General features: G+C 33.2%; 1 protein-coding gene across 3 annotated transcripts in view; it reads left to right on the top strand.

Moving 5' to 3' along the window:
• Positions 1–18,950, top strand: part of LOC135134821 (GATA zinc finger domain-containing protein 14) — a 246,291-nt gene extending 227,341 nt beyond the window's left edge. For all 3 annotated transcript variants that reach the window (XM_064063657.1, XM_064063656.1, XM_064063658.1), the window contains exons 12-14: positions 1,182–1,374; positions 6,754–7,190; positions 16,473–18,950. In XM_064063657.1, the coding sequence (XP_063919727.1) occupies positions 1,182–1,374; positions 6,754–7,190; positions 16,473–17,889 (2,047 nt within the window). In that variant the 3' untranslated portion in view covers positions 17,890–18,950. The remainder of the gene's footprint in view (positions 1–1,181; positions 1,375–6,753; positions 7,191–16,472) is intronic.
• The last annotated feature ends 237 nt before the right edge of the window (positions 18,951–19,187 follow it).

Genomic DNA, 19,187 nt, shown 5'->3' with positions numbered 1-19,187 from the left:
TTTTATTTATTTGTTTATTTGTGTATGGCGATAAATTAATTTCAGCAATCACAATTTTATTAACAATCTACCGGTATGTAAATTTTGCACCACAAAACAAATTTAATTAAAAACAAAAATTATTAAAAACACCTGGTCTAGTTCGTCTAGTAAAAAAAATAATGACAAAACACACCTTCAAACAGTTCAAAAAGCGAGGACAATAACCACACATTTTGTTTGATTTAATTAATTAACATCATTTGCTCGTCATTTTAATTTTATTAAAAGAGATATTGAAACAAATATCACATTACAGTATTCACAAATTTTTCGCAATTGTTATCTTTGGCAGCTTTGAAATATGATATAAAATAATGATCTGAACGATTGTTAATTCACGAACTAAATTATTTCATGTGTTCAGTGATATCCTACAAGCACAAATTTAATTAATCATATTTACAGTAGAGTTCAGAAATGCAATTTAAGTTTTGCTGTTAATTTTTGAAGCTTTCGTTAGTAATAGTAGTATTATTTGCCTCATTACAAGAAAGCACAAACGTGGAATCTACTAAAAACAAAAAGCGTCGTTTTACATCAAACACCACTCTGACCAAATTCGTGGTGTGTGGCCAAAGCGCTATAACAAGACCTGAAGTCGTAAACTTGAAACTAAATAAGATTCCTATACATTTGAAGATATTTATAGTGCGCATTATGCATTTTCCTTTATTTTTATAGGACAAAGAACTGCTACCACTTTTATTTTGTAAAGGATCTTCACTTTAATTCACTCGGTAATAACTACATGATAAATTGCTAAACACCACACTAACTGGAAACTCTGTCTGCATATTTACTAAAAATAAGCTGAGATAAATGAAACGAAATTTAGATGCACCATTAATTTAAAACTCGCTAATGACTCACATTTTCGCAAATGTTTTGCCCGCAGACTGGAGAAAAATGGTTTGTGCAAAAAAATACACTGCTGTGGAGAATATATTTAGCTAGTGACATTCGATACTTATAAGTATAAGTAGCTGCATTTGCCAAATTTTGGTGGTGCGTGAATTCGTGCCCGACAAAAACACCGTTTACAACCCCTGGTACATAAATAAGTATTTCTCTTACGTAAAGTCGGATTCCCGCTGATAAAAGATGAATGATCGTGTGCGTAACAACCCCTTTGTTTACAGATCGCCGGCACACCGTAGCGATGCAGGTGGCTCTGTTCATCAACCCCAGCAAACCCCCACGAACGGCAACAACGTGATGTCACCGGGGGGATCAGCAACTCCTTCCGGTAACAACTCGACGCTAGAAGCTCCAACCCCTCGTATGTTCGGAGACACCCTGCATTTGCATAGATCCTCCAATAACGCTAAACAGGTAGAGTAGCGCCAGAGTCGCATACCAACATAGTTCTAGATTTATTCAGCTCGCATCGTGCACCTGCTGGAGATCGTCTGCCAATTGCAATCATGCTTTTCAGTCACTTGAGCTTTTGACTTCGACTAGAAAGGAGAAAATTTGTCGCGCGATAATGGGCACAAGTCGTGCGGTAAAAATGATGTTAGGTTGTCGCTAATTAACGGATTAGATGGATAAAGGCAAGTGGCTATTGTTAGCCGCTCCCAGATGCCAGCGAGATATATTATGTTAAATTTTTAACGAAACGGGATAACTGCACCCAATTTTTAACAAAAAGATAATTTCAAACAGACGTTAGTTGTTTTTACTCAATTCATACATATTTAATAATAATCCAAGCTTATTTCTCTTTTAAGCGTCTAACGCGTTTTCGTCTGATGGATGGAAAATAGAGGAACGAATAATACACAAAAATATTTTTCCTATTGTGGAATCAAATAAGACAAAATATGTACATACGTACTGACATTTTATTAAGTTCAACAAATTTCGTCATATTTGGGCACTCGTTTTTAGTCTGACGACTGAGTCCCTTCGAATTTTATAAAAATTTATTTTGTATTTTCTGACACATTAACTTTTTAATGGCATCAAATGTGTTTATTTTCTGGGATATTTTACTAAAACCACAGGCATCTTATGAAGATTTACTTAACAAAACTTTGAAATGTTTTCGTAATTTTTTGAGAGGGCACGAAGAGATAAATTTTATGTTGCTTTTTATCATCTTCATTGCAATCTTAAAGTACAGTTAAAATTTCAGAGTAGTCGGTGCCATAGTTTCGGAGATTACTAACTTATACAAAAAATTCCGACAGATAGGCAAACAAAAACGGGAATTCCGCATGTTTGTATTCTTAGTTAAGATGTGAAAGGCCAAAGTAAACATTTCTGAATATAATTTTCATAAAATATTTTCTGTGGTTTTCTCTGGGCAAGGAAATAATTCAATAGCTACAATTGCGAATTTTTTCGGTTTTGGTTTAAAAATCCAGCTCTATTTGTGTTTCAAATTATAGGAGTTTCACTAAATTACTTAAACGATTTTTAATTTGACCAGTAAAACAGTCGTTTTGTTTTTTTCTCTGCAAGTAGTTTTGACTTTTTTGTTCTTAATGTACGTAAATTTCTTTTCACAACAAGAAACCTAAAACATGTCCAAAATGGTAAATCTTTGTAGGAAAATATAGATTTTGCAATTAAACTCCGCCCCTCGGTGTAACAACTAATGAAAAATTCATCACAATTGAGATGGGGGCGGGTGGGTGGGGCTTACATTTTGGCTTTATTTTTTCTTTATATGTGTAGTCTCTTTTCCCAACAAGAAACTGGAAACATGTTTAAAATAAACTCTTGTAGAGAAAGAACTTTGCAATTAAGCTTCACCCTTCAGTCTGACAACGAATGAAAAATTGATCACAATTGAGATTTATTTATATTTTGTTTTTTCTTTTTGTTATACGTTTCGAAAAGAAAATGAAAACATGTTTAGAAATATGGATTTTGTAATTAAGCTCCGCCCCTCGGTCCAAAAGCTAATGAAAAATGTATCACAATTGAGATCGAGACGCGTATAGGTGGGGTTCATTATTTGGCTTTCTTTTTTACTCAATACACATATAGTTTTCTTTGAACACAATTACTTAAGAACATGTTTCAAATAGTAATTTCTTGTAGAAAAATAAATATTTTGCAAAGAACCCCGCCCCCTGGTTCGCGGCGTATAAAAAAAATTATCACAATTGCGATGGGGGCGGGTGGGCGGGGTTTATGTTTTGCTTTTTCTTCTTATGATACGTAGTCTTCTTTTCAAGAAACTTAAAACATGTCCAAAATGGTAAATCTTTGTAGAGAAATGGATTTTGCAGTTAAATTCCGCCCCTTGGTGTGACAACTAATGAAAAATTCATCACAATTGAGATAGGGGCGGGCGGGCGGGGCTTAATTTTGGCTTTTTTTTCTTAATATGCGTAGTCTCTTTTACCAACGAGAAACTGAAAAATGTTTAAAATAAATTTTTGTAGAGAAATATAAATTTTGCAGTTAGGGTCCGCCCCCCGGTCTAACAACGAATGAAAAATTCATCTCAGTTTGAAATTGGGGCGGATGGGTGGGACTCAATCTTCGACTTTCTTTTCTAAATATTTATAAATAGTTCACTTTGAACAACACGGTAAATTTTGTAGAGAAATGAAGATTTTGCATTTAAGCTCCGCCCTCCGGCTCACGACGAATAAAAAAATCATCACACTTGAGGTGGGGTGGGTGGGCGGGGCTGATGTTTTACTTTTTTCTTCTTATTATACGTAGTTCTCTTTTCCCCATAAGAAACTGAAAGCATATTTAAAATAGTACATTTTTATAGAGAGAATAGAATTGGTAATTAAGCTCCATCCCTTGGTCTGATTACGAAGGAAACGTTTATCACAACTGGGATCGGGACGGGTTCGTTGTGGTTAATTTGACTTTTTTCTCTTGATATTAAAAATAGTTTTTTTTTGAATAATACGATACTTAAAAACATGTTTCACATAGTAATTTCTTGTATAGAAATGAAGATTTTGCAATTAAGCTCCGCCCTTCGGCACACAACGAACAAAAAAATCATCATAATGGAAATGAGAACAATCTTTTGCCATAAAGAAAAAGAGATATTATAATAAAAAACATAAAGTCAGAGAATAATAGAACAACTTTCAATCATTGGCATTAGACAAAATCCTAAAATTGAAAAACGTTTAAACATTTTTTTTTAGTTGAAGGTACAACTGGCAAAGGGTTAAAAGAAGTACTATTTTAAGGGCTGAATGAGCTTGGTCTGTTTTAAAAAAATATTTAGCAGTTTTATACTACCTACTCGTACATAATTAATCTTAGTCTTTGATGTGAAAATTTTATACAAAAAATATGGTTGAATTAATAAACCACACGTATGAACAGGGGCAATTTATATAGAATTTACTAAGCAAACTTTTCCAAATTTTTTTAATAACGTCATCAAAATTTTGTTGGGGATGTGCTAAATCCCAGAGGAATTGGTTTAGTGGTTTTTAACTTAAACTATCACATTTTGTTGCACTCTTTGTTTTTTCTCAAAAATTTTGGATAGGATTTATCTAATACAATTTTAACTTGACGTCATCAACCTTATGGAGGGATAAACGCAAAAATATTCACAAATGTTTTAACATGAATAATTTCAAGATGTTTACAATATTTCATGTAAGACGGTTTCATTTTCCAAGATAATTTTTCAAACTTTCAATTAAAAGCTTCGAATTTTTCTGATGAAAATTATAAGAGCCAATTTAAATAACCGTAAAGTCTGAAAAATATTAATTTACAAAATTTAAATTTACTTAGCAAAATTTTGTGATGATCTCATCAAATTATTAGTGGTATTGAACAAAAACAAGCATTATTTTTATTTTCAAATACAAGAATTTAAGTAAAATAGTCGTCTTGTGTTTCCTCTCTGCCACTAGTTTTGACTGTTTTTTAATATACGTAAATTTCTTTTCACAACAAAAAACTTAAAACGTGTCCGAAATAGTAAATCTTTGTAGGGAAATATGGATTTTGCAATTAAACTCCTCCCCTCGGTGTGACAACTGATGAAAAATTCATCCCAATTGAGATGGGGGCGGGTGGGTGGGGCTTACATTTTGGCGTTATTTTTTCTTTATATGTGTAGTCTCTTTTCTCAACAAGAAACTGGAAACCACTAATTTAAAACATTAGTGGCATTGAACAAAAACAAGCATTATTTTTGTTTTCAAATACAAGAATTTTTTTTTTGACACATGTCCTATTGGTAATTTTAAAATACGAAATTAGATTAACCACAGTACAACCACGTTTTTTGACATTGTTCAACGTAGATAAACATTTTTAATTAAATTATTATTTTTTAATTTATTTTATTCGAATTTGATTTTAGTCAAAGTTCTGTATTCATTGCATCTAATATAAATTTGTTACGCAGATTCAAAGATGATTTTAACTTTTTTTTAAGTTTTACCCTAGCTTGTACCTGCTAGTTTGAACATGTCTCCATAAATTTGGCGCGATTTACTCAACAGAATTTTAATGACGTCATCAATTTTTTGGCGAAAATGTGTACACAAAATTCTACTGTCTACATTATAATCTTAAAGTGCACCTAAATTTTCAAAATAATTCGTGATTTTAGAAACATTCCAATAAAATTACCAAGAACAGTAAACAGTTGACAGACACACAAAAACCGAAGACCGACATCTTCGTGAAACCTGGAGAAAACCTAAAATTAAATTTACGTAAACAGATTGCTTTGAAGAAATACTTTTATAAAAAACATATCGCAAAATTTTATTACACTATTTTCAAACATTTGCGTGTACAGTGTGAAAATCCACAATACAACACAAATATTTTTAAGAAAATTATCAAATTTCCATTTGAAAGCAATTTTTTCCCAAAAATCTAGATGTCTAATGTAAGAAATAAGAGCGAATTAAATAACCATAAGAATTGAAACATATTAATTTTCAAAATTTAAATAAGATTTACCTAGCAAAATTTTGGGATGACGTCATCATTATTATATATGTATTATTAGTGGAGGTGACACCTAAACTTTGGTTAGCGTTTGAATATCCCCAGGATAAGTTTAAAGTATACTGAAAATTCAATCGGTCAACAGACAGACAGACAGGCAGACTGGAACGGAAAACAAACCTTTTGGTATTAGTATAAGCCGTAAAACGTGAACAAAAATACAGAAAATAGAAATTCTGCCAACACTTTCATATAGATTTTGAAATACTTATTATGTGATATTTTTGCCTTGTTAACACGAAAAAAGTTAAGAAAATAAAATAAGTTCAAAGAAGAGCAATTCTACGGCCAACGTTTATTTCGATTACAATTGACTATTATTGCCAGTAATAATAAATCTTGCTTATTTTAGGTCTACTGATTTAATTTTAAAAATCTGTACAACACACAAGGCAGAGATAACGCTTGTGCCCCAGTGGGATGTAGATGAAAACATTGTCCAGTTTGATGCCGTTTGCAAGTAGTCGAACCTTGAGCTTTATGACATCAAGTCTCACGGGTCAAAACGTTATAATTTATAACATTTGGTGTAAAACGAGCTATCTGTCTTCAAAGAGATGCAAATCCGAAGCCTATTCTGATCTCGGAACGTGCTAAAAATATTACATAGACACGATTTGTTCCTGCTTTAAACTGTCAAATTCCTGTTGGAACAGATCATATGTCTGATCACTGATCTCGTACTAATGAATAGATTTAAAAAAACCTTTAAGCTAACCATATGTTACTTTTTTTCAGATTCGGCGAGCGATCGGTTCTAACAATATCCCACCCCCAGCACTGCCGGCCCCCGTGCCCACCCCCTCCCTTCCGTACCAGAAGAGCGGCATACCCCAGTCACAAAGCGCCACTTTCAAGTCGAACATAGAAAACTCCACCTTCCAGTCGCCCTACCAGACAGGCATCAAGTCGTCGACGTCGACATTCAACTTCTCGACTCCGTCGACGGGCGCCTACTCCACCCACCCTCAGCCCGCCCGCGGTGACAGGCCCACCGCGGGGGCGCCGCTGCCCCTTCATCTGCAGGGCAAGGGCGGCAAGATCGGCGGTCCGGTCGGAAACGTGTCGTTGCATAGTAGTAACGATTCCGGGTTCAGCAATGACCCTCCGCCGCAACCGGAAATTGATTATTCTGATGACGATTCCATTCCTGGACAAACTAAATTGCCGGCTCGGTAAGTAATGTGCACGGACTCGTTTTGTTTGTGACGTGGCGGGATGGCTTGGTGAGGGGTTACTCAGCTCCGGGGAAATTTGCGGAAAATATCGGCAAATCAGGCAAAATGGTCGGGGTTAGACGGTAGGAAACATCGCAGAGTATATAGGCCGGTTTTATATTATTTGACGTGAAATCGACGAAAAAATATAGTGCAAAAATGTATACAAAGGATACATAAAAAATAAAAAATATATCAAAAATACAAAAAACGTATATGATGGAGTTTTTTTTTAATGTATTTCATAATTTATTATTAGTATGAGGAAAATTTTTAGATTTGTATATTTAAATGAATCTTCACGTTTGTGGTTGTCTGACTCATATTTTATTTCTAGCCATTTGTTCGTTGTCGAGATCTATATGTTATTTTAACATATTGTAGCAGATTTCCAAAATTTCTTCCCAAGCAATAGCTCTCTAGTCAGTTGATTGAAGGGTATGTAGTAAAAGCTGAGTTTCATGACAAGTTAAGTGAAGTACGCGAAAACGAAAGTCACCGTCATTGCGCTATCATCGTCTATTTTTTGTTGATTAATGGAAGGCGTTCATTTTTTTCTAAAACAAAGTTCCTTAAATTCCAAAATAAACAACTCAGCTACTTTTGAAGTCGAAAAATATTGTATTGTGTGCATGTGATAAATACGTAATGTTTGAAAGTAGTAGAGATAATGTAGTAGAAACATTTTCATTTTAACTTTAAATAATGATATATAAATATATGATACACAGTGAACCAATAACTAATATGAACTATAAGTTACACGGTTCTATAAACATCATCAACTAAAATTATTTTAAGCTTAGAGTGTTCTGTTCTTCAGAAGCAGCATATAACCTAATATTTTTAAGACAAAAAGGAACACCCTATATATTTCTACATGGTCAAAGTTATTTTAATTTTCTTGAAATTTTTTAACAATCAGTGGTGCATTCTTATATAAGTAGACAAAGTATGCGTTTACTGATAGCATATATCTCAATTTCTTTAAATAAAACGCTGTGTGTTTTATTACGGTATCTTACTTTGTCTTTTATTTATTTATTTTGTTTTTAATATTCTCTACATTTAAAATTGTAATAAAATGCAGTCATAAAATACAGAGTACTCTGTTTGAAAAATCTTACTTTTTGATAAACACTATGTATACTAGGAGCCAACTTTATTGATATCACAACGAAGTGCATAAAGTTGCAGACAAAACTTAACGACAAAGTGGATACGCACTAATAGCCTACGCTTGATTTGCCAAAGTTTTGAAGCTTTAGCCACTGCATTTTAAGTGTCTAAACATAATTGACATAAATAACACTATGGTGTTAACCTAAATTTTTACTATATTACAATTTGGCTAAACCTACGTCTATACCTATAGTCTGTATATTCTCCTGAAAATTTTGACGTAAATGACGTTCCTTTGTCGTTAAATTTTATCTGTAATTTTATCTCTCTTTATCTATGTACATTATAGCACATACGTTAAAAATACTCATAGATTTTTTCTATGAATTGTCACAAAATTTCAAGAAAATAGCACTAACTTGGCAACGTCGCCTCAAAATTTTAAAAATATAATGCTTGTAAAGTCTAAGAAGATGTGAAATAGGTTGCGTAAAAATATATAGTGTTCTATTTAAATGAGATGCCGAACATTTGTAGATATAATTGAAAATAATTCTATTTTATGATGCTGAAAAAAACTATATAACTTTGGTCTGTGACCTTTTTTGTATTTCTAGTAATAATTAATGAAATATCGGGGAGTGCGCTTTATCGACTCACTCTATACAGGGTTATCTTTTTAAGCTAAAACTTAGAGTGCTTATTTTACGAGATATTTGAAAGTTTCGGGCTGAAAAAATCATCCTATATACAGGTGTCCCAGTAAACCTCCGCGGCATAATATTTTGAGAACTGTTAGGGATATTGAAATTCTGTGAACCTCATTTGCTTTAGCTTAAGCGTAATATAGTACATTGCAAATATAACGCATGTGTTTATTTTTTCAATTGCAACGTATATCTTTTTGCCTTTAAATTACTATTACAATAATGTAAAATACTTAGGAGCTTCTTTCATTTGTATTTTTTTTAAATAAAAGTTGTAAATATCAAAAATTTATCTTGACTGAATTAGAGTACTACGAGTGTATTTTGAGAAAAATTAGTAAAATCTATTTCAAAAACAGTCATCTAAGGATATATTCGAATTGTCATTTCGCAGTGAACACCAAATTTCTTATGAATTCGCTGTTAATAACGTATGACGCGTTAAAAACTATCAAACACCCCCTGTCCAGTATATTTAATCTGATATATCGCCACAACGTAAAACCTAAGGAAATTAAATCTGGGCTGCGAGCTGGCCATCGCATAGGGTCTTGATTATCGATCCAGTTTTCATAATAAATGTTTTTTCGAATTAAAATATTGAATCATTTTCGTAAAAAAACATCGCGGTAATTGAAAATTTCTGACGTTAAAAATTAACGGTAATAATCTTAAATGTTTCCAGATCTGTTTCCATAATATATGGTAATTACAAATATATTTCGTCATTTAAATAATTTATATTTTTTAGAGTTAAAACCGATGCAACACATGAAGTGTTTAAATCACTGTAAACGTAATTTAATGGTCTAAGAAAACCCGTTAAAAAATATATACTTTGCAATTTAAAAGAAATATAGTTTTACGTCGAGATCTAGACGTCGACAAATATGCGTCATATTTGCAACTGAACGTCCTCTTCAAGCTAAAAACAATGTCGTTTCCAGAATTTCAATAATTCTGTCCGTTCTCAAGATATAAAGCCGAGCAATTTTATTCGGGACACCTGTATAGTACAGTTATTTTAATAAATATCCAATTTTATATTTTGTAAACGTTTTCCAGCTTTCAGAATACGAAAAGGCAGATTTTTTCATAAATCCATATCTCTTGTTAGAACTAACACAAATTATAGATCCCCAGTTCTAATTCGGTTTTATGATTGTATAAAAATTAACTTAAGGATTTAACCATTATACAGTATAATGGTGACGGCATGGTTAAATCCTTATTTATGACTGACCCATTTGCGGGAGTAGTAATCTATTGTAAAGGAAGTTAACTTTTACACATCATAAAACCGAATTAGAACTGGCGAAAATATACTGAATCAATTTATTTTGAAATGTTCGCAGTACTATACAATTGCCCTAAAGAACAACACTACAAATTCTTTCGAATTTTTGATAAAATGTTGGTACCGAAAAAATTGATTAGGTACCCTTACTTCTATTGTACATATCAGAAAAAAAATTGGAAAAATAAAAAATTGGAAACAAACTATATACAAAGTAAATCACTAAGCGTGCGTTACTCAACATCTCATTAATTTTTGCAAATTAAAAGTGTCAAAGGTTCTTTGAGAACTATACTTTGAAATTATTGTTAACTATACAGAGTGTTCTGTTTTTAAGGTGTACCTAATAACTTCTTTTTTTAATGCAACATCCTATACATTTTTACACACTTTGGATTGGCTTCTTCTCAGGCTTTGCAACTATAGGTTATTTTTGAAATACAAATGCGACGTTGCCAAGTTATTTAAATTTTCTTGAAACTATTTAGCAATGGAAAGGTTCCCAAAAAATCGCAGTAGGGTTCTTTTTAATATCTCTGTTATAATACGTTTTGTTCTGACACAACTGAAATGAAATTTTCGTATACAGAGTGTTTATAAAAAATTTTTAATTATTACAATTTTCAAATATTTCAGATTTTTCAAATAGAACAACCTATATTTTATGCATTCATTTTATTTTAATTTTCGTTTTCTTTCTTTTTTGTTAAGTATTTTCTATATTTAAAGTTGATAGTTATTGAGATTTTTACTTTGTTATGAGACACATCCACATATTAGAAGAATTTTGAGCAAGTCAAAAATGAATAAACTTGTATTAAAAAATACGGAATAATCTTCTTGATCTGAAATACTAAAACCTTTATCCCCACAACGCCGACAGCTCAAAATGTTTGTCTACACGTTTTAGTTTTATCTAGATAATGCCAACGCGGTTGGCGAAACGAGTCGACAAATATTTTGTGTGCTTTCGGTATCGTGGGGATAAACGTTATAGTAAAATATGCAGCACTTCTTGTTCTTCAAAAGTGAGTTTGGCAGTAAATAAAATTTCGCTAAGTTCTTAGGTTAAAAGTATTGGTGAAAATTTATAAAACATTTTGCTTTGTATTTTCTACATACTTTATAAAAATTATTGTTAATACGTTACACAACAAATTTATGATACAATACACGCTCGATAGTCTCGAACTTCCAATCGCTATAACACTTTCGACTCCATTTTAGTACGCCGTTTAACTTATCGTTATACTTGGCTTTTACCTCGTATCAATATATTTCAACTCATAGGAAAGCTTTTACCTGTAAAACAAAATCTCGCACAGTCGATATGTAAATAAGAATGGATGAAATTAAGGCACTTATTTTTCTCTTGTTGCTGTATATCATATAAAAGAGTTGTGTACTAGATTCCTGATAAAACTTTTATATTTTTAAACACTTCGAAACATAGTCCCGTTGCCTTCTCTAATAAAGCTTTATTGAAAAAAAATGCCCAAAATGACTTTAGTTTGACACTTGGTAAAGGTGAATTTTCTGCGATTTAATGGTGCGAAAGAACAAAGCATACCGCTTTGAAAGGCACGTTTAGTTTAAAAGATTTCGAGATTTGAGGTGGACCTGAAGCGAATATCTTCGAGTATCTAACGATTATTTCGTCCTCTTAACTTCTACCAGATTTTCAAGAAAAGGGAGTAATGGAGCTGCACAGAAAGAAAAAAAGTGGATTGTTTAAATAAAAACAATTCCTAACAAACCTTACAGAGACAGCTCGGTGCTGAATTGTCGACACATTAAATTTATTAAGAAGCCTGTTGATTCTATAATTTAACCTCTTTAATAAATAATTACTTTGCGTTTCGGTAACGTCAACTCAATTTTGTCCTCGCCGAGAAAATATCGACCATATCCAAAGAGCCAAATAGCGTATTACACGACCGAACTCTGACCTTTGCCACAGTGACTACGTAAGAATTGTTGATTAAAGGCGATGTAAGAGCAGCTTTTTTTCATAACAAAAGAAAAAAATATTTTTCACTAAATAAAACATGCCACCGACTTTTATGAACCGATGTTGCAAAAAAAATTAAAAAATTAATCTTAAGCAAAACGACGCAATTCGGAAGGAGACATAAAAATAAGATAAAAGTCTGAGTTTTTTACTCTGAAAATCCCTCGCCTCGGAAACATAACCCAGGGTATTGGGTGAGCGATGGAGAGCGGCTTCTAAGATATTCGGTAAAATAAATCGTTTTGTGTAGGAGTATTAATTTTCTTCAGACATTCTACGTAAACAGTTAATAAAGGAATATTAAATTTGAAACAATACACTAAATCAGAAACAAGGTCACCCTCAGGGCTTATTTTTCAATAAGACTTTATTTAGCAATTTTTTTTATGGAGTCACCGAGATTCCGGAAAGAGCAAACATAACTATTTTTACTTGTAGACGTTATCTCGTCTTAGAAAGCGTCGAGTGAGTGCATGAGATGATGCAGAAATTGACTCTTCAAAAGTTAGGTAACTCATTAAACTTGTCATTTATTTTAGGATAAACAGCTTTCTCGGAGCAGGAAATTATTTTTCCGTCCCAGCTTTTATATTAACTATCTTATATGCGCTTTAAAGTTTCCGCTTGTTCAGGAAACTTTTAAAAACTAAAGTGCTACTACAGCAAACTGTCTCCTCTTGAAAAGCTTCTAGGATATTTTAAGCTAATTAGTAATCTCACTGAGATATTTTTCAGGATATTTTTAAAATTTGGTGGTACAACATTTTCAAGGATTTTTGAATTTATGTTTCATAGGCATCTTTGAGCAATACTTATCATTCTAATGTTAAAAAAATACTTTCCTTTTGATGTATGGACACTGGACAATAATAAAAATAAAGTCGTGCGATAGTAAAAATTATGAAAGTAAAAGGTTAGAACAGTAAGATTCCAAAAATTTGGTCAGGTCAGGTTCGGTCAGATCAGATTTCTTCGGTCAAAATTTTTGTCAAAAATTATTCAGTAAAGTTATCTATAGGATTGTTCTAATAAAATAAACCTAAGTAGCCTCCTCACCGCATTACTTTAAAAAAGAACAATAAGAATGCGAGCGTTTAGGTGATATTAAAAAATACTCGGCAGTGTTCCTGTTATGAATAAGAATTTTTTTAATAAAAAAGGTGAATCCTAAAAATGTATGTAATTATCTGGTAAAGTTGGGGAGACTACAGGAATTTAAACGTCTTCGCTGAGACTCTTTCCTGCAGAGTTCTGTAAGAATAACTCTGCAAAAAAAAACAAGTTTAAAAATAGAGCGCAGCGAGCACGTTTAGGTGTAATTAAAAAATTATTTATTGGTATCCCTGGGAAGCTAAATTATTAAGAAAAATTTTCTTGTTATTAAAATGCGAGTATAAAAATTGTTTGTGATCACGAATGCCTGTGGGATTAGAACACTATGCTCGCATTTTAGAGATTCACTTTTTCAAAGTAATTAACCTCTACAGAGAAATATCCAGAATTATTATCATAATAACTATTGTTCATTCAGAAATGTTTTTATGACATTAAATTATTTAAAAAAAAGAACATTCAGAATGCGAGTGCAGCGAGTATGTTATTCAAAATTATGTGTCGGTGGCCCTGGGAAGCTAAATAATTATTAACGAGAGAATTTTTTAGTGTCTAAAAAAGTGAATTTTGAAGATATTTATGAATATTAAATTCGGAGGGACACAAGTATCTTGAACGTGACCGCTGCGCTCGCATTCTAAGGGTTTGTTTTTTTTTAAGTAATACGCCTAAAGATTTGTTATTACAACAAAACGTTGACAGCTTCGCCGAAATTTTTTCTTTATCACTACTATGAGTGTAACTGCAAAAAACACTCTTGAAATGCGAGCGCAGCGACTTTTGTCCCTGAGAATCTAAATTATTTAAAAAAAATGTATATTTATCGTCTATAAAACAGTGAATCATTAAATCAACTGCGATTACTAAAGTTTGGAAATCTTGACGTGCTCGCTGCGCTCGTAGTCCAAGAGTGTTTTTTTTCAAACTGTAGAGATTTATTGTTACAATTGAACCCAAACAACTTAACTAAGACTCTTTCTTGGATACTTCTGTTCCGAAACTTTAAAAAAATAACGCTTCGAATGCAAGCATAGCGAGTACCTTCAGGTTTTCTACAAAACATTTGTCTAAAGTTATCAATTGTTTAGCAAAACAAAATAGATTGGCTCATCCATTTAATTATTCTAAGTGTAGGTAAACGAAGAAAAATGTTGCTTTTCTGGTGGGAATCGAACCACACGTTTACCGCTTGCCGGGCGGGAGCCTTTACCACTAGACTACGAAGGAGCTTATCTCTTCTCCGCTTAGCAACGTGTTATTGTACCGCGACATAAGTAATTATAAAAATTATAAATGCATTGATAAACCACAAGTATGAAGTCATCATATTATTTTAGATAGGATTTATTTTGGAAGGAGGTAACTGAATAAATTTTCATTAACGGTTTATGCATACGATAACTTTAAAATGTTTGCAGGATTCCAGACCATTCCGTTTTACAGTTTACAAGTTAAATTACAAATATTTTTATATAATTTCGATTTTTTTACAAAAATCTCGATATCAAGGGTAAAAACAAACCACAAGTGCAGTATACCAACGTAAATGTTGGAGATGACATCATCCTGTTGTTGGTGGAGATGCTTAGCAAAATGTTAGTTAACGTTTTACTATCTACACGATATTCTTAATAGACATATAAAATTTTACAACAATCGGTCCAGCAATTTCCGAGATTATCTGTTTAACATAAATAAACACAGACGACAAACAGACAGAGAGATAGACTCTCTTTCGTACTCTAGAGTCATGAAACGTCGAGAACATATTAATGTATCGAATCGTCCGATGGATTCGACCATGTTTACGCTCAGGAAGTAAAAAGAGTTTAGAACCACTTATTTTGTACAGAATTTATTTAGGACTAGTTTCGATCGTACAGACCGGTCATCATCATCGGTAATTATGTCAACTGTGACCTCTGTACCTCTCGTAACAACATTGTCTTATCACGAAGAAAACTAATTTTTTACAATTATTGTCTAAATACCTTGAAATAATTTTGTGTTTCTTTTGCTCGAACCGAAATGTTTAAGAGAAACACTACTATATTTCATTGCACTTGTAGGTAGATATAAATCTGCTATAATACATTAATGAAAAGCCATATATACTGTGAAACAAATTTCTGTTACAACAATATCGCGTTAAGTAGTACATATATCTGTGTTTACACACAATCAGAAATGTCAACTCCGACGTCGAACCAATTGGCGAACTACTTTTGCACAAAACGAGCGTTTAACCCTGCACACACCGATAGTTTCCTGATTTGCCGAGAGACCTCATACTGTTTCAGAATTGCGACTGCACAGCGACTACTGTGTTAGGCGTTTACTTCAATTGCACCAATACGTTGTTTAAAACTGCAGTTTAAACCAGTTTTGTTGTTTTAGATACAACTATCGACCGTACTCGGACGTCCAATCCTATGGAAACGATTTCTCTCGATATTCCGCAGACATGCACTATTAACTAGTTTTTATTCGACTTTGTTGAATCACCATGCATGCCCGATTATGATACTATGGCTTTGTCCCTCACTTAATAACATTGAAATCAGAACTATCCAATAAAAGACGATACGTTATTGTACCTGACGGAATAAGAATTGTACGTGGAAGGCAGCTGCACGTAGGTGGTATAAGCCATCATTCTTATAGTGGGTTTAATATAACATGTGTCATTGTGACGTGCTTTGCAGAAGCGCAATAAAAGTCTTACATACGTTGTCTATCCGGGAAATTGTTACCTTTTGCAATGGTTTTATATTCAAGAGCGCGCATTGTAAGATCTTTCACAATTAACATAATTTCTTGTTGATAAATCGAAATCGTCAATCTGATTTCAATGTAGAGATGTTATTGCACGATAATTCTTTTCTCTGGGAATGGACTCTAATTGAAGTAAACCGCCAATCCAGTTTTGCTGTGTATAGTTAGCTTAACTCCAGTATTTGTCTTGATCTGTTATATTATTATCACCACAGAAGACCTCGTCGTCAACCAGTCAGTGACAACAATAATAACACGATGAAAAAGAACAACATTAGACAGTCTAGCAGTCACGGGAACCTTATTGATAACAGATATTACATGTCGGATGACCAGGACGCTTCCAGAGAAAGAAGGGGCATTGTTAAAAGAACTAAATCCTTCTGGAAATTTGGCAAAAACAGTTCGGATAACGAAATTCTAGAAGGTATGTCTTTGTGGCGACATCGCGACCTCGTAGACGTGGAAGATAAAATGAAACGTCGAAATAAATTTAACAGTCAAGAACGAGTAAAGAGACCTAGTCGTGACAGATCAAACGACTCCGATCGAACGATTAACGCAAATCAAAATCAAGAAGAAAACAGAAAGGAGAAGGAACAGATTAGGAAGAACGTGGAGAACGTGCGAAAAAGCTTCAGAGAGAAAGCTCGGCGTGACGCTGACATGGAGAACGGGGATTACGGTTACCACAAGGTAAATAATAAGCAGAATCTAGACGATCAGTTCTACGACGATGACGGTGACGGTTTGATGATGAAAACTGTCAACCGCAAGAATATTTTACAACAGTACAATAACGACTCGTCAGGTCCCGAATCCGACTCCGACTCTGAAATAACAAGCGATGATCCTTACGACTGTATTTTAGTCGACGATCAGAACGTGAACAAGCAAGACAACCACTTCCCTAACGTTGCCGAAATTGGCAAAAAATTAGAAAAACTGTCCAAGTCGAGTAAGTTCTCACCCAATAGTGGCAACAATCAAATTCGTAACAGCGTCGCCGAGAAGAACCTCCGCAACAGCGAAAAGAAAATGCTCCTGGAAAATTCAAACGACGACATAATTCAATACGAGGAAAAACGACACAGTTTCAAAACGTTCGGGATCGAGTCTCCGACCGATACTGGAGATAAAGATAGGTCCGATAACGACAGATATTACTCACAGAATCATAATAAAAGGAATAATGAAACTAATGCCCAGGAAAAACGCCGATATTATGCCGATTCCAACAAACGCAATAACTCAAACGAGAAACGGGGCAGGCCAAGTTACGAAAGTATCGATTCGGACATGGATAACCGAATTGTGTCGAACAGACGATCAAATTCTGAATCTGAAAAACGCGATAAAATGAAATATTACGATTCGACCAATGACGAGCTGTCCGATGCCGTGGAAAACAGGCAGTTTATACCAAGGACCAAGCTGGCTAAAACCAACAGTAACAATTCCGGCAGTAAACACGAGCAGGATATCGGGCTTATGGAATACGGAGAAACTCTGCAGAAGCGGTTAAAGAACCCGGAATATGGGGCAAAATACGACGAAAAGTCGCCGCATAACGGCAACATGTACGGGCCGTGGTACGATCTGTGGGGCCTCGACGCTTCCGCCAGGAAATAACTTTTATTGTCTAATTCTTTGTTTAATTTATTTGCATGTTCTCGTTCTATGCACTTGGTCTCATGGTTTGGGTCTTTTTCAGGTCTAACAACTTTGCTACCATTAAGCTGCGCAAAACTAACCCTAGCACAGATCGAGCTTCTTCACTTATTTTAGAGTAAATTCGTACTGTCTGTATTTTCGTGTTGGCCAACGTAAGCTAGTCTTAATTATTACATATTCATTAATTTTAAATGTTTGTATCGAGTTTATTTGTACATAATTTATGATTACCTACTTATATTATTTTACGGTTATTGATGTTATCACTCATTATGCTTGTGTGTACATACAATTCTTCTCTTTTCACTTTAACTTGTATCTTTTATTTTGTACATATCTACTTTTGGTGGTTGGGATGGTGCAATAAGGATTGAATTGAATACAAACTTACTACTGTATTTGCTTCATAATTTTTACCTATTTAAAATTAATAATTTGTCAAGGAATAGGAAATTACGGAAAATGTGAATACCGCCAGCTCAATCGCTTTTAAGATAAAATCTTAGGAGTTAGTGAAAATGAGAGACTGTGATAAACTTATTAACTTTTCGTAGTATGTTATGCTAACGCAATTATATTAGTAAGTTTGAAAATTATGTAAATAATCAAAATGTAAATACTGCCACTGATTTTTATAGTTTGCAATTTTTTACTAGCTAAGTATTTTTGAAAAAGATTAAAGTAAATTATGTACCTTTCGTTACGTTAATTAATAATTGACCGTCCATTTTGTTATATTTAGTCATAACGATAGACTAATGCTAGTTAATATAGATATATCACCGTAGAAATATTTACCTCGGAATATATAAAGGCAGGGGTTCTAGAATTAGGACTTGATTAAATGTAACATAGTCCCATCTATTCGTATATTTGTTAGAATAAAAATAATCATAGCCGTTGTTGTCTGCTGTATAACATAACTGACACAATTTTGTTTTTATAGGAGCAGTAATATTATTATTATTGTTATACTTAAATTGTATATCATTTTAATATTAATAAAAATTTATATTGTTTTCTAAAGTTTTTATCCCTGTTATTTTTCCTCCCGCTCGTCAAAGTCGAACAATGTGTTCTAATGAAACCAAAGTACGCCATTAAGTTTGATGTTGAGTGTATAATTACACCAGATTGTCAACACATTAAACCTAACTTCTATTATACACAGAACATGTAGCAATTTTCCTTACGAGAATATAATTATGCCTAGACCGGCAACAAAAGTTCGCAAATAAACTTCGACTTAGATGCAT

Source organism: Zophobas morio, unplaced genomic scaffold, assembly GCF_036711695.1.
Source record: "Zophobas morio isolate AGI-343-1 ecotype UQ-CSIRO unplaced genomic scaffold, CSIRO_AGI_Zmor_V1 ptg000024l, whole genome shotgun sequence".
Taxonomy (NCBI): Eukaryota; Metazoa; Arthropoda; class Insecta; order Coleoptera; family Tenebrionidae; genus Zophobas; species Zophobas morio.
This window is presented reverse-complemented; position numbering and strand designations above follow the sequence as displayed.